General features: G+C 40.1%; 1 protein-coding gene across 1 annotated transcript in view; it reads left to right on the forward strand.

Annotated features, from left to right (window-relative positions):
• The window catches only part of SOAT1 (sterol O-acyltransferase 1), a 63,304-nt gene that overhangs the window by 38,357 nt on the left and 8,174 nt on the right, over nucleotides 1–16,773 (forward strand). Inside the window, exons 4-12 of the mRNA XM_010375680.2 lie at nucleotides 3,397–3,548; nucleotides 6,070–6,129; nucleotides 7,680–7,787; nucleotides 9,584–9,866; nucleotides 10,685–10,763; nucleotides 11,410–11,491; nucleotides 12,157–12,202; nucleotides 13,714–13,843; nucleotides 16,344–16,441. Of these exons, the coding sequence (XP_010373982.1) occupies nucleotides 3,397–3,548; nucleotides 6,070–6,129; nucleotides 7,680–7,787; nucleotides 9,584–9,866; nucleotides 10,685–10,763; nucleotides 11,410–11,491; nucleotides 12,157–12,202; nucleotides 13,714–13,843; nucleotides 16,344–16,441 (1,038 nt within the window). The remainder of the gene's footprint in view (nucleotides 1–3,396; nucleotides 3,549–6,069; nucleotides 6,130–7,679; nucleotides 7,788–9,583; nucleotides 9,867–10,684; nucleotides 10,764–11,409; nucleotides 11,492–12,156; nucleotides 12,203–13,713; nucleotides 13,844–16,343; nucleotides 16,442–16,773) is intronic.

Raw genomic sequence — 16,773 nt, forward strand, 5'->3', positions numbered from 1 at the left:
GAAATTGTGATCAAGGGACCTATATTTTTTTTTTTTTGAGACACTGAAAATATTATTTACTGATTGGTTTACTTTGTTTTTTTCTTTCAGCATACTTTAAGATTGTTTTATGTCTCTGTACCTTTGAAAGAGTTATTTACTCATAAATGACCCTGACCTTTTTTCATTTTAATACTCAGTCCAAAGTAATCTCTGCCTGGAAGCCTTTTTAGGTAGAAGAGTTATCTTTCTAAAATGCAAATCTGAACATGTTTATAAATCTTGTGCTTAAAATGTCATTGGTTTCCAGATGTCTTTAGGATAAAATAAATTCTTAAAATGGCTTAAAGGTCCGTGATCTAGTCCCTACTTGCTTTTCCAGACTTATCTCTGATCATTATCATTTGTTCCTTTAACTATGTGTTCCAACCATAGGGTCGTTGTATCATGGTTGATCCCTATTCTTGGAATCTTAGAGGTTATCTAATTCAGCTGCTTATTTAATACAAAAGGTTTCCTTAAGCTCTAAAATATAGTCAGAGTCCACTGGCTGCATGAAATTAATATCAGTAGATATGAGATTGAAAAGATAAGCAAATTAGAAAGCCTATAACCTCAGCATTATTTTCAAGTTACTGATACCAGACATTATTCAGATTTATTAGTGATCGCATACTGAGTTCTAATTAACAAGTTTCATGTGATAGAAGGCAGAAGTGGACTGTTTCTTGTACTGTATTTCTTAATATTCCCTCTTACAAAGGGAGTAACAATAATAAGCAGTCACTCGTTATTGTCATCACTGCTAGGATCTGTGGAAGGAGGAGATTCAGGAAACATAAGCATCCACAGAGCAGAGTTCTTTCTTCCTTGTGCCCCGGGGGCAGCACCTTCTATCAACTTCAATTCCTCAGAGAAAGAGGAGAAGGGCATTAGGAAATGAATATTAGGCATGTAATTATAATGCCATGTAAAGGAATGTGGTAGGTTTAGTTACCTGTTAATAATAAAAGCACTAAATGGTAGGATTTGCTTAAATTACAATTTTTATTGTACATTGTTTTATTGTTCCTCATAGGTTAGCTCAGACCGAGGGGGAGAGGTTGGAACAACGAATACCTGGAGAGTGATTAACTGTGTCAGGTGCCATCCTGTGTGTTTTCAGTTCCAGACCGTTATCCATGTGTAATAGTTTCTATCCTGCCGAGCTTTGTTTATAGAATCAAATTGAAAGGGAAAACACCTGTATCACCTAGCCAGTCCAGACAGCCTCATGTATCTTTTTCTTTGTAGTATCTTTTGACTAGGATATTCCCCTTTTCAAAACACACACACACACATACAGTCTTCGCTGGGCACAGTGGCGTACACCTGTAATCCTAGCACTTTGGGCGCCTGAGGTGGGCACATCATTTGAGGCCAGGAGTTCAAGACCAGCCTGGCCAACATAGTGAGACCACATCTCTATTTAAAAAGATAAAAGTTTCAGGCTGGGCACGGTGGCTCACGCCTGTAATCCCACCACTTTGGGAGGCTGGGGCGGGTGAATCACCTGAGGTTCGAGACCAGCCTGACCACCATGGAGAAACCCTGTCTCTACTAAAAGTAAAAATTGGCTGGGTGTGGTGGTACATACCTATAATCCTAGCTACTTGGGAGGCTGAGGCAGGAGAATTGCTTAAACCTGGGAGGTGGAGGTTGCGGTGAGCTAAGATGGTGCTGTTGCCCTCTAGCCTGGGCAACAAGAGTGAAACTCTGTCTGAAAAAAAAAAAAACGTTTTAAGGAAGAACTCACTTTTTTGTCAAGTGGTGAAAGCAGCTAGCTGAATAATATTCAGGACTGTCAACCAAGTGGGAGGTCAGAAGCTCACCCGGTCGTCTGCAACCATGGTGGAGTCAGAGGGGCTCAAAGGGCCTGTGCTATACCAAGGCTCCAGTTCCCTGCAATGCTCCAGACTACCCTGGGTAGTCTATTCTTGAGCCCCTTCATAGTCGCCGTGATTGTCAACTAAAGGAAAACTTTTTAAGACTTAAAGTTATTGTATTTAGAAGTCTTATTGAGAACTGCAGACAGAGCCTACTGCCTGGGAGTAGTCTTATAGGAGGTTTTGTTAGCCTGTTCTGGCACTGTATTTTAGTCTACTGTTTATATATAGGTGGTGGGGGTTTCACATATGTAAAATTACGTTACGTTTGTTTAGAAGTTATATTAGAGTAGAAATATGTTAAGGTTTGGCGTAAGAGTTTATTTGGTTATAGATTATAGAAGTATAATTGCTGTCATTTTATTTATAGGAAAAGGCAAGGCTTGGGTTATTATCTTCAAGGAATATAGTGACTTAGGCAAGAGATGTGGAGGAGTGTGTGTTTTATTTTGTCTTAAAAGTATTTGGAAAGCTGTGTATCGTCATAGAGTCAAGAACTTTGTGAAATTGTGTTGGCAAGCAGAAATGAGTAAATATGGCTTTTTTGTTTGTTATTTTGTCTCACATATGGATACCTAAACTACTCACATATGAATGTTACTTCAAGAAAAGAAAATACATGAATTGATCATATTAAAATAGTTACCTTATAAGTAATATTCTGTACCGTCTGAGGTGTCAGAGGTTGGGGGTCATAGATGAGGGAGATTGTGAAAGAAATTTACAATACTGGGCTGGGCGCGGTGGTTCATGCCTGTAATCCCAGCACTTTGGGAGGCCAAGGCAGGCGGATCACCTGAGCTCGGGAGTTTGAGACCAGCCTGACCAACATGGAGAAACCCCGTCTCTACTAAAAATACAAAATTAGCTGGGTGTGGTGGCCTGTAGTCCCAGCTACTCGGGAAGCTGAGGCAGGAGAATCGCTTGAACCCAGGAGGCGGAGGTTGCAGTGAGCCGAGATTATGCCATTGTACTCCAGCCTGGGCAACAAGAGGAAAACTCCATCTCAAAAAAAAAAAAAAGAAAGAAAAAAAAAGAACTTAGAATCATGGTAATTATAACGTGGGGATAAGGCACAGTGGCACCTGCCTGTAATTCTAACATTTTGGGAAGCTGAGGTGGGAGGATTGCTTAAGCTCTAGAGTTCAGCCTGGGCAACATAGGGAGACCCTGTCTCTACAAAAAATAAAATATTTGCCGGGAGTGGTGGCGCACAACTGTGATCATAGCTACTTGGGAGGCTGAGGTATTTTGTTTTATGCTTACAAGGGGTATACATTTTAAAAGGGTATAAATCACTATGTTGCTTTTTAGGTAGCTGTTTCTGAAACTTCTAAGTCAGATACAGGAATTGATTTTTTGCTTTTACTCCTGTGAACTCACTGTGCCTTTCTTTTGATCCATCTCTGTTTAAGGGAGCCCTTTAGAGAAATGCTAATGACTCACAAGCATGTATTAGTTCCCCATGTTTTTCTTTGTTTTAAAATTCTAGGAATTGAAGCCATTTTTTATGAAGGAAGTTGGCAGTCACTTTGATGATTTTGTGACCAATCTCATTGAAAAATCAGCATCATTAGATAATGGTGGGTGTGCTCTCACAACCTTTTCTATTCTTGAAGGAGAGAAAAACAACCATAGAGTGAAGTAAGTGTGTCTTATTTTCTTTTAATGCAAACATTTACTCAGTATAGTTTAGTGGTCAAAATGGACTGCAGCAGATATGCTTGAGTTCACACCCTGGTGCCACTTTTTATTGGCTGTGTGTTACATTGGGAAAGTTACTTAACCGTTTGAAGGAGAGTGGAGTTTTGTCTTTACGTATAAATTATAACATACATACATACCTCTTTTAAGACTGATGCCTGGCACAGTGGCTCACGCCTGTAACCCCAGCACTTTGGAAGGCCGAGGCAGGTGAATCACCTGAGGTCAGGAGTTCGAGATTGGCCTGGCCAACATGGTTATTTAACCATTTGTCTCTACTAAAAATACAAAAATTGGCCAGGCGTGGTGACGGGCGCCTGTAATTGCTGCTACTTGGGAGGCTGAGGCATGAGGGTCACTTGAACCCGGGAGGCGGAGATTGCAGTGAGCAGAGATTGTGCCACTGCACTCCAGAGAGAGAGTCTGTCTCAAAAAAAAAAAAAAAAAGAAAAACACTGACTAATAAGGTCAGACGTGGTGGCTCACACCTGTAATCTCAGCACTTTGGGAGGGCAAGGTGGGTGGATCACTTGAGGTCAGTAGTTTGAAACCAGGCTGTCTAACATGGTGAAACCCCGTCTCTACCAAAAAATACAACGATTAGCTGGATGTGGTGATGCACGCCTGTCGTCCTAGCTACTCAGGAGACTGAGGCATGAGAATCGCTTGAACCTGGGAGGCAGAGGTTATAGTGAGCCAAGATCGCGCCACGGCACTCCAGCCTCGGTGACAGAGACCCTGTCTCCAAAAAAAAAAAAAAAAAAAAAAAAAGACTGACTAATAAAACAACACAGCCAACACTTGCTGAGTGTTCTACGTCATGAATTTATTTAAACCAAACAGTGATCCTATGAGACAGATAACTGTAACTATCCACGTGTTACAGATTAGGAAGCTAAAGCACAGAGTGCTTAATTAAATGTTCAAAATTACATAGCAGGGATTTGAACCTAGAGTCTGGCTCTAGAGTCCTTGCTCTTAATCATATCATGGCTGGGCACGGTGGCTCATGCCTGTAATCCCAGCACTTTGGGAGGCCAAGGCAGGTGGACCACGAGGTCAGGAGTTCAAGACCAGCCTGGCCAAGATGGTGAAACCATGTTTCTACTAAAAATACAAAAATTAGCCGGGTGCCATGGCAAGTGCCTATAATCCCAGCTACTTGGGAGGCTGAGGCAGGAGAATCGCTCCAACCTGGAGGAAGGAGGTTGCAGTGAGCTGAGATCACACCAGTGCACTTCAGCCTGGGCGACAGAGTGAGACTGACTCAAAAAAAAAAAAAAAAAAAAAAAAAAAAAAAAAAATCATGTCACTGCGTGCCTCTCTATTGCACTGTATACAGTACTTGTAATAAAGTACAGTGCCATTAGTATATGCTTTTCTAATTGATGGTTCATCCAGAATAATCGAGTGAAGGCTATCAAAGGCTAATATGTGTTAACTTGCCATTCCATGCTCTTCTCAATGTTATGCCCCTGTTGGGAGGCATAGACTCATGTTCTGGAGAATAGTTTTGACCAATTATAGTTAAGTGCTGGTAGTAGTAACAAAAGCCCTAAAGAAGATGAGCAAGATGTTAAAATGGAAGTTTTTAGTAACTTGCAACAACCTTTAAGATCAGGAGGCTGTTGGGAGTTGCTGGAAGTACTTTGATATCAGGAAGGGTATGGTAAACATCAGTGCAGTTTCAGAGGACAGATCAATAACAGTATATATGACCTGGAGTAGAGGGTGCTTGGAGGCCTGTCTGTGACCTCAGGGGATCTCTACAAGAAGGAAAAGCGACTGCCAAAGTCCACAGGCGCTGGGTGTGGTGACCTTTCCATTCTCTACAAGAAGGAAAAGTGATTGCCAAAGTCCATAGGGGCTGGGGGTGGCGAACTTTCCGTTCTTAAGAGTTGTGGGCCGGGCGCGGTGGCTCAAGCCTGTAATCCCAGCACTTTGGGAGGCCGAGACGGGCGGATCATGAGGTCAGGAGATCGAGACCATCCTGGCTAACACGGTGAAACCCCGTCTCTACTAAAAACTACAAAAAAACTAGCCGGGCGAGGTGGCGGCGCCTGTAGTCCCAGCTACCCGGGAGGCTGAGGCAGGAGAATGGCGTGAACCCAGGAGGCGGAGCTTGCAGTGAGCTGAGATCCAGCCACTGCACTCCAGCCTGGGTGACAGAGCGAGACTCCGTCTCAAAAAAAAAAAAAAAAAAAAAAAAAAAAGAATTGTGTATGTACCTACCTCACAGCATGGTTCAGAGGGAGTAAATGAAATAACATACGTAAAAACTGTAACACAGTATTTGGATCTGTTTTAGCCGGGCATGGTGGCAGGCACCTGTAATCCTAGTAATGGAAAGGTCATTGGTCAATTAATGTTAGATGGTGTTATTGGTATATTCTCTTGTCTGTGGGATTGGATTTCTTATAATACTTGAAGTACTTATATCTTTAATTTTTCCTCTTCTCAGGGATTTGAGAGCACCTCCAGAACAAGGAAAGATTTTTATTGCAAGGCGATCTCTCTTAGAGTGAGTATTTTTAGTTGTTTTTAATTAAATATGTTTGATTTTTTAAAAAAAGCTATTCTATAGAATCATTGCTTAGTATATGGATATGTAATGAGTTTGTTCTGTATCTGTATAAATCATTAGTGGGTTTTTTGTTGTATGTTCTCTCTTGCTCCTTTCTGATCTTCTGGTTCTGTATCTAGTTTCGAAAGAGGATTTAGGGATACGAATGGTTACCTGCGCTTGGCACTGTGACTCACATCTGTAATCCTAGCATTTTGGGAGGCTGAGGCAGGCAGATTGCTTGAGTCCGGGAGTTTGCCAAAGACCAGTTTGGGCAGCATGGCAAGACACTCTCTACAAAAAAATACAAAAAATTAGCCAGGCTTGGTGGTGCATGCCTGTAATCCCAGCTACTCAGGAGTCTGAGACAGGAGGATCGCTTGAGCCCGGGAAGGTGGAGATTGCAGTGGGCCAAGATTGTGCCACTGCACTCCAGACCGAGCAACAGGTGCAACACCCAGCAACTCCAGCCTGGGTGACAGAGCAAGACTGTCTCAATTAAAAAAAAAGTGTACTTTTCTTTAAAAAAAACATCTTATGCTTATCAAAAGTTACTTTCTGTGAGTCAAATTGATGTTTACTACTTCCCCTAGATAAGAAGGCCTGTTTTCTAAGCATGTAATGTATAGTGTTCAGTGTTCTGTCACACTGTAGTTTGAAGGAATTAATCTTTTAAAATTTACATCTGGGGGAAAACGCAGGTTTTTCACATAAAAGGGAAAAGAAAATTTATTTTAAACATTATAATTAGGATTTTAGAGATAGAATTTATACATGAAAAATAAACAAAATTACACATTAACTAAAAAAGAAAATTTTAGCCAAGGAAATAGAACATGCTTTCTGTAGCTCAGATGAGTTTTTTTTAGACTGTGGAGATCCTTAGTCCAGAGATCGAGTAGTAGTATATTAGATTACTAAAAATCATTTAGAAGGTTAGCATTATCATTCCAAAAACAAGTTAAAACAAGTTAAAAAACCTGTTTTAGTCAGATATAAAAGATTTATTTAGGAAAAGTCATCTACATTATTGTTACGTTCTAAAAGAAAATTAGACCAGTCTTAAATACAAAAGTCAATGAAGAGAAGGTAAAATCTTTGTAAATGGTTGAGTTTTATAGATGTGTAGGGTAGTAGTTGGTTATCATCATCATCATCATGATCAACATTATAGAAATTCATGTCAATTTTAACATTTTGGGAACAGATAGTACTTAATATATATTAAATTTAGAGAGTAGAATGTATGCATAGGATTAAAAAAATTCTTAGCATTTGAAATAGTTTGTTTCCTGTTTCTAGTGAATGGCCTTTGTTTACTTAGAAAACATCCGTTTCTGGTAGGTTTTAAAGAATGTAGACCATTCTTTTTTGAGATGTTTTTGGTGAGTGGATTAAGCACCTTCTCAGTGGCTTTAAGTTAACTGCTTTAAGAAAAGACTTTACTATATGGTGTTTTAAATTTAAATATAGATTATTAACTTGTTTTGTTTGAACTACATTTACAGTGAGCTGCTTGAAGTGGACCACATCAGAACAATATATCACATGTTTATTGCCCTCCTCATTCTCTTTATCCTGAGCACACTTGTAGTAGATTACATTGATGAAGGAAGGTAAGACAACAAAAAAGATGGCTGGCTAGTTGATGCATGAGAAGTTAGGGGTTTTCACTAAATTTTGGTAAAGGGTAAATTGATTAAATTGCTTCAGGAAATCCTAAAGCAGCAGATTTGAGGGTGATATTCCTCTGCCCTGAAAAGTTTAACTGATGAGAAAATTAGAAATTTCATTACTTTTATTTTCAAAATGGTTTATTTGAATAGATCATAATTCAATTTCTAGGTAATTTTCCCAAATGGGAGAATTTTGTACACAGTTGACTTACGAACAACATGGGTTTGAACTGTGCATGTCCACTTATATGCGGAAGTTTTTCTTTTTCTTTTCTTTTCTTTGTTTTTTTTTTTTGAGACGGAGTTTCACTCTTGTTGCCCAGGCTGGAGTGCAATGGCACCATCTCGGCTCACCGCAACCTCCGCCCCCTGGGTTCAAGCGATTCTCCTGCCTCAGCCTCCCGAGTAGCTGGGATTACAGTCATGCACCACCACGCCTGGCGCATTTTTTGTTTTTTTTTTTTTTTTTTTTTTAGTAGAGACGGGGTTTCTCCATGTCGGTCAGGCTAGTCTCGAACTCCCGACCTCAGGTGATTGCCCGCCTCAGCCTTCCAAAGTGCTGGGATTACAGGCGTGAGCCACCACATCTGGCTGGAATTTTTTCAATCAATATGTTTAGCACTCTGTATCCATAGGTTCTACATCTGCAAGCAAAGGCAGATTGGGATCTAGAGTATTCCAGGATGTGAAACATACATAAAAAATGGCAGATTTTTCATATCTGTGGGTTCCACGGGGCCAACTGTGGGACTTGAATTTGCATAGATTTTGGTGTCTGCACACTTTCCTGGAACCAATCCCCTATATGTAGGGAGGGATAACTGTATATGATTGATTAACTTTTTGATTGTCTTTATTTAAGATGGTTACTTAAAACAAGTAACTTATTGAAATTGAAGGTAGAAAAATTTGATATTTCTTTTTAATGTGAAAGTCAAATTATAGGCCAGGCATGATTGCTCATGCCTGTAATCTCAGCGCTTTGAGAGACCAAGGCAGGAGGATCACTTTTGAGCTCAGGAGTTCGAGACCAGCCTGGGCAACAGCTCTGCAAAAAATTTAAAAATTAGCCAGGCATGGTGGCGCATATTTGTAGTTCCAGCTACTCAGGAGGATGAGAAGGGAGGATCACTTGAGCCAGGGAGGTTGAGGCTACAGTGGAACTGTGTTTGTGCTACTACTGCACTCCAGCCTGGGTGACAAAGGAGACCCGATCTCAAAATAAAATTTCAAAACTCAAATTGTAGCTTAAAATTTGTGTGTGGTAATCATGGATTGAATTATGTACTTTTTTTGAAAATTAAATTTAGAGATAATGGTATAGTATATTAACAGATTTTTTTAATTGTACATATTTCTTTTGAAAAATTATCTTTTGTATATAAGAATGATTGCTCTTTGAATATTTTCGAGTTAAAAATTTATGTGAGAATCTAATCTTTCAGAAGTTCAAAGTCCAGTTATCTTAGATATCTTAAGTTTGAAGACTCTATTTAACTTAGGACTTTTAGAAAACTTCTTTCTAAAGAACATATATTGTTGATATATATATTGTAAAGCAGATGGTTAGAAGCAGATCTCTAACTAGCAGAACTATTACATCCATGATTTTAGCGTATTAATGTTGTGGTGTTTCATAAGGTTGAAAGTTTGGTGTTTGAAAGTTTTAAATTCTGTGAAGTCAGTGTATATTAAAAATTCACCTCTATGTTTTTTTCTGTACCCTTTCTCCCCAGGCTGGTGCTTGAGTTCAGCCTCCTGTCTTATGCTTTTGGCAAATTTCCTACCGTTGTTTGGACCTGGTGGATCATGTTCCTGTCTACATTTTCAGTTCCCTATTTTCTGTTTCAACGTTGGGCCACTGGCTATAGCAAGAGTTCTCATCCGCTGATCAATTCTCTCTTCCATGGCTTTCTTTTCATGGTCTTCCAGATTGGAGTTCTAGGTTTTGGACCAACATACGTTGTGTTAGCATATACACTGCCACCAGCCTCCCGGTTCATCATTATACTCGAGCAGGTAAGGCTTTAAGTATTACCCAAGGCGATGCTGTTCTCAGCTAAAATAATAATAACGATGATGACATACTGATACTATTATTTTTAGCTGTATTAGCTTGGATAAATTTTCACGTATTGTTCCTTTTGCCATTATCTATAAAATTGTTAAACTAGAATCTTCTCACCTCTTAAGTTTCATGCTAGCTTCCATGTTCTCTGAATTTTGATAAATAAAATAAATTACGTTGAATTTTTTTTTTTTTTTTTTTGAGACAGAATCTCGCTCTGTCACCCAGGCTGGAGTGCAGTGGCATGATCTCGGCTCACTGCAACCCCTGCCTCCCAGGTTCAAGCGATTTTTCAGCCTCAGCCTCCCAAGTAACTGGGACTACAGGCGCCTGCCACCACACCTGGCTAATTTTTGTATTTTTAGTAGAGACGGGGTTTCACTATATTGGCTAGGCTGGTCTCAAACTCCTGACCTCATGATCTGCCTGCCTTGGCCTCCCAAAGTGCTGGGATTACAGGTGTGAGCCACTGGGCCTGGCCACATTGAACTATTTTTGATGCATCAAGATTTTGTTCCTGAATACTTTTTGTAAAAGTCATTTAAATTATAAAATATTTTCGTAATTAAAAACTTCACTTTTGAAATGTTGGATTCGTTGTTTTGTCATGTAACTATTTCTATCTAAATAAAGGTTTTATTTTGATTTGTTTCTACACTCATCAGGATTTTCTGACTTTATTGGCTGTCTATAATGTGTTTGACTAATGGAAAGGACACTTGCAGGAGACTTTCTTTGAACAGACATCTTTTTCCTCCTGCTTTTGTAGATTCGTTTTGTAATGAAGGCCCACTCATTTGTCAGAGAGAACGTGCCTCGGGTACTAAATTCAGCTAAGGAGAAATCAAGTATGTAATTTCTTTTGTACATTCTTTCTTTCTCCCCTCCCCCCATCCCATTCCCTTCCCTTCCCTTCTTTCCTTCTTTCTTCCCTCCCTCCCTCCCTTCCTTCCTTCCTTCCTTCCTCTCTCTCTTTTCTTTTCTTTGTGTAATTTCATTAGTTTAAAGGATTACTGACTGGATATTTCACCCTTTGTTGTTTACTGGGGTGTCACATTATATATTGCAGAGATTGTGTTTTATTTCAAATATATATGATCTATATTGATTTTGAGGACTACTTCATTGTTTCCTGACTATTCCTGCTTTGCCCTTGGACCTACAGTTTTTAAAAAATTGATTATCTTTTGTAACTTTGAATTATTTTTATGGAATGTTAATAGCCTCATTACACCTGTGTCTGCCTATTGTTTGCACATTGTTGCTTCACACTCTAGAAGTTATCTCAGTCACAGGAATAACTTGGTTTAAAGAGATTGGTAATATTCAATTCGTGCAAGAATAAGAAGTCATTCCAGAGGTCAGGAAAAAAGAACATGAGCTGATAAGTCATTTTATTCTTCCCTGTTATGTGCTTCCTTGTATCCCCCCCCCTTTATTTTTGCTGCGAAAAATCAAAGAGCCTCTGATCTAACTGTAGTTTGCCTTTTCTAGGCACTGTTCCAATACCTACAGTCAACCAATATTTGTACTTCTTATTTGCTCCTACCCTTATCTACCGTGACAGCTATCCCAGGTAATGGTACTATGAAGCAGAAATGTGGTAAGCACCAAAAGTGTGGCATGAGTGAGGTAGGATAGGTAAACAGGGACCAGTTAATGTAGGGACATAGAAAATATAGAATGAGTTTTCATTTTCTGTCTGACCTGGGAAGCCTCACATGGTGAATAGAGAAGTTTAATTTGGTTATAGTAATTCTTGACAGAATAATAAAGTATTTCATATGGTCATAAATGGTGTTCTGTGTGTAAAACCATTAATTTATTTTATTTTATTTTATTTTATTTTATTTTATTTTATTTTATTTTATTTTATTTTATTTTTTCTGAGATGAGAGTCTTGCTCTGTCACCCAGGCTGCAACGTAGCACAGTGGTGCTACGTTGGCTCCCTGCAACCTCTGCCCCCTGGGTTCAAGTGATTCTCCTGCCTCAGTGTCCCAAGTAGCTGGCATTACACGTGTGCGCCACTACGCCCAGTTAGTTTTGTTGTATTTTTAGTAGAGACGGGGTTTCACCATATTGGCCAGGCTGGTCTCGAGCTCCTGGTCACTGCCTTCCAAAGTGCTTGGATTACAGATGTGAGCCACCGCGCCTGACCAAGAAACATTAATTGTGAGGGTCTTTATTCAAGTTCAGTTACTTTATTTAGAAACCTTATTTTTGTTTCTTTCTTTTTCAGGAATCCCACTGTAAGATGGGGTTATGTTGCTATGCAGTTTGCACAGGTAAGTTTTTGTAACTGTCTAAGGTATGTTGATTAGGAGATGGGGATTCATATTTACGATAATAATATAATTTACCTAAATCTAATTGGGAACTAAGAATGCTTTCTTTTGACATTATGCAGTCTTTTAAACTATTTCCAGTATAGTAAATGGTGTTTGTTTTGCCAACATCAGAAGTAATTTTCTTTAATAAAAGAATATATTAGGCCAGGCGCAGTGGCTCGCGCCTGTAATCCCATCACTTTGGGCAGCCGAGGTGGGCGGATCACGAGGTCAGGAGTTCGAGACCAGCCTGGCTAAAATGCTGAAACCCCATCTCTACTAAAAAATACAAAAATTAGCCCGGCGTGGTGGCACGTACCTGTAATCTCAGCTACTTGGAAGGCTGAGGCAGGAGAATTGCTTGAACCTGGGATACGGAGGTTACAGTGAGCTGAGATCACGCCACTGTACTCCAGCCTGGGCAACAGAGCAAGACTCCATCTCAAAAAAAAAGAATGTATTATTTTATAAAGTAATTCTAGGGAGGCCGAGACGGGTGGATCACGAGGTCAGGAGATCGAGACCATCCTGATCTACACGGTGAAACCCCGTCTCTACTAAAAAATACAAAAAACTAGCCGGGCGAGATGGCAGGTGCCTGTAGTCCCAGCTACTCGGGAGGCTGAGGCAGGAGAATGGCGTAAACCCGGGAGGCGGAGCTTGCAGTGAGCCGAGATCGCGCCACTGCACTCCAGCCTGGGCGACAGAGCGAGACTCTGTCTCAAAAAAAAAAAAAAGTAATTCTAGTTGGTAATTTCAGTAATTTCAGTAAACATTAATTTCCCCCTTCCTGTTTTTTGGGGGAGGCGTATATGTATCCATCAGAATCATTAATCCTGGAAGATCCCATTTTAAATCATTGTCTCAATGAAATGCCCATTTATGAAATAAGTTCTTTCGTTAAAAGGGTTCTTTTTTTTTTTTTCTAGACAGAGTCCCGCTCTGTCACCTAGGCTGGAGTGCAGTGATGCAATCTTGCCTCACTGCAACCTCCACCTCCCGGATTCAAGCCATTCTCCTGCATAAGCCTTCTGAGTAACTGGGATTACAGGTACCTACCACCATGCCTGGCTAATTTTTGTATTTTTGGTAGAGATAGGGTTTCACCATGTTGGCCAGGCTGGTCTCGAACTCCTAACCTCAAGTCATCAACCTGCCTCAGCCTCCCAAAGTGGTAGGATTACAGGAGTGAGCCACTGTACTCGACCATGTTACGGGTTTTAAGCAGCAGGAAAAACAGGTTCTAAGAGTAAGCTCTTTTAAAAATATCATTTGGTAAAGGGTTAGGAAAAGTGATGGTAGAAACTAGGCTTGAGTAATCCCTCTGAAGGATTATAGCAGTCTTCTATACTAGTGTTATGTGAACGTTACTTTAAGGGTCACATCTGCACTTTCTTTTGGAGAGAAAAACATCGCCCTCCATCTTATTAAGCCATCGTTATTATAATTCTGTCTCTGTTATGTTCCAGGTCTTTGGTTGCTTCTTCTATGTGTACTACATCTTTGAAAGACTTTGTGCCCCCTTGTTTCGGAATATCAAACAGGAGCCCTTCAGCGCTCGCGTTCTGGTCCTATGTGTATTTAACTCCATCTTACCAGGTAACTTGGGTACTTGTTAATTTGGTCATGCATAAATTCACGAGGTAAATACAAAGCTATTGCCTGTGAGCACCTTTGGTTTGCCTACTTTTTCATCTAAACTTCTGTACATCTATACCCATCTTGACCTCTTTTGCATCTGTTTTATAAATGAAGTATCTTTCTTCCAGTCTCAGGTCAGTCTTTCATCTTCTGGCTTTCACTCAAGTTGTGCCTTCTCTGACAGTGGACAGTCCACATTCATGCTGTGTCTTCCTGTTCACTATTCAGTTCATTGTAATCTTGCTCCTGATTCCACCAAGCCACTTAAATGCCCTTCGTTGAAATTACTAGTAACCTCCGTATTCTAATCCAGTGGATGGATTAAGACGTACTTTAACCCTTATCCAAGTTGACCTCCATGAAGCATTGGGTGCTGCTGATGACATTTTGAAATCTCTCTTGTCACTATTTTCTTGCTCTTTTTTTTGAAACCGGGTCTCTCTTTGTCACCCAGTCTGAATGCAGTGGTGTGATATGGCTTACTAGTCTTGACCTCTTGGGCTCAGGTGATCCTCTCGCCTCAGTAGCTGGGACTACAGGTGCATGCCACCACGCCTGGCCAAGTTTTTATTTTTTGGAGAGACGGGGTCTCCCTGTGTTGCCCAGACCGTTCTCAAACTCCTGGGCTCAAGTTGTCCTCCTGTCTCAGCCTCTCAAAGTGCTGGGGTTACAGGCTTGAGCCACCATGCTCGGCCTTTTACCACTATTTCTTATTTTCCTCCTGTCTTTCTGGCCATACCTTGATTTCTTAAATTTATTTATTGCGTTTCTTTGGTCTATTATAAAGATATATGAGTACCTAGTACTATGCTAGGTGCAGAGGACTCAGAAGTGAACAAGACGTGTATTATCTTTACACTCTGGGAATTTTTATAGTTTCCCTTACTTTTCCTCTTTTCTTTACTCATCGAGTGTTGGTAATGTTTTGTGTCATCACCTTCCTTCCCTTTCTTTTCTTCTCTTGCATTCCTCTTACAGTAACCCTCCCTCACTGGCCCCAAGACTTATTTGAATGAACTCTGTATCTGTTCCTAAAATAGAATATGAGTTACATACTTGAGTGTCTTCCTCACTAGCTGCAAAGTTATTGAGATCAAGGATTGTCTTTTATAGCCAATCACAGTCTCTCTCATATTGTCTGGTACATAGTTGATGCTCTATAAATATATATTTTTTAATAAATGAGTGAAAGAGGTGGACATATAAATGGATATTTTACAATATATTGTAATATGTACTACATAAGTAGGATAAACAAAATGCTTATGGCCTTTGTTTCGTATTAGAGAGAACATTTAATACTGGGTATTGAAAAATAGGTAGGTATTTGCCTGGCAGAGAATTGGTGGAAAGGTCATTCTAGGTAGTGGGATGGATGCAAGGGAGTGGAGCATTCTGGAATGGCATAAATCCAGTTGTGGATGATGCTTACAACACTTAGAGGATAGAATCCTTGGAGATATGTTTAGAATGTTATCTGTGTCACTATGTTAACCATGTCACTGTTAACGTTTTGGACTGGTTAATTCTTTATTTGGAGTGGCAGTCTTCTGCATTGTGGCATAATCTGTTTAGCAGCATCCTGGCCTCTAGCAACTAGATACCAGTGGCACAACTCCCTCTCCTCCAATTGTCACAGCACTGGTACAGTGGCTTGCACCAGTAGTCCCAGCTACCCTGGAGGCTGAGGTGGGAGGATCACTTGAGCCCTGTGAGTTGAAGTTCAGCCTGGGCAACATAGTGAGATCCTGTCTCTTAAAAACAAAAAGTCTCTAGAATTTCAAATGTCCTGTGGGGGAGAGGGTCCAGAGTCTCTCCCCAGTTTTAAACAATTGTTGAAGACAGGGATATAGGGACCAGATTTTTAAAGGGCCTTGGGTACCAGGTTAAGCCATATATCTAGGCATTTCTCAAAAACAAACTGGGTAGGCTGGGCGTGGTGGCTCCACGCCTATAATCCCAGCACTTTGGGAGGCCGAGGTGGGTGGATCACGAGGTCAGGAGATCGAGACCAGCCTGGTCAACATGGTGAAACCCCGTCTCTACTCAAAATGCAAAAACTTAGTCGGGTATGGCGGCACGTGCCGGTGATCCCAGCTACTCGGGAGGCTGAGGCAGGAGAATTGCTTGAACCCTGGAGGCAGAGGTTGCAGTGAGTCAAGATTGCACCATTGCACTCCAGCCTGGGTGACAGAGTGAGACTCTTGTCTCAAAAAAAAAAATAAAAAAAAACCCCAGACTAGGTAATGTCATTTGTTGAACCCACTTTGAAGGAAGTTACTGTTTTAAAATTAAGATAATTAACTCCAAAAGTATATCATCTCTGGAATGGGTAAACTGGAATAATAACTTATATTTTACAAAATAATACCAGCTAAATAAAATGATGTGATATAATTAGTTGCTTGGCATGTGAGCTATTTGGAAAGACTGTTAATATTGTTAATCTTATTTTTAGGTGTGCTGATTCTCTTCCTTACTTTTTTTGCCTTTTTGCATTGCTGGCTCAATGCCTTTGCTGAGATGTTACGCTTTGGTGACAGGATGTTCTATAAGGTAGTATATACTTAGACTTAGCTTTCTTTTCACATTTTTTTGTCTTCCTCATTATTAAGTATTTCGACATTGTTGGCCAATGTCACCAGCCTTTCATACAAACATTGTGAAATAATTTTCTTTTCTACAAATTTTACCAATATTCTCTGAAATTCACTTACAGATATAACTAGTATAAATAACCTTGTGTTTTCTTCTGTCTCTAATGTCTGCTCCCTTATCATAAACACATGGTTTCTGCTGGATCCTGCGAGGATGTATTGGTGATTCCAGTAGGAAACTATTGGTTCAGAGCACACCATGAGACTTCCCTGAGTGTTCATTCATTTGAA

Source organism: Rhinopithecus roxellana, chromosome 8 (assembly GCF_007565055.1).
Source record: "Rhinopithecus roxellana isolate Shanxi Qingling chromosome 8, ASM756505v1, whole genome shotgun sequence".
Taxonomy (NCBI): domain Eukaryota; kingdom Metazoa; phylum Chordata; class Mammalia; order Primates; family Cercopithecidae; genus Rhinopithecus; species Rhinopithecus roxellana.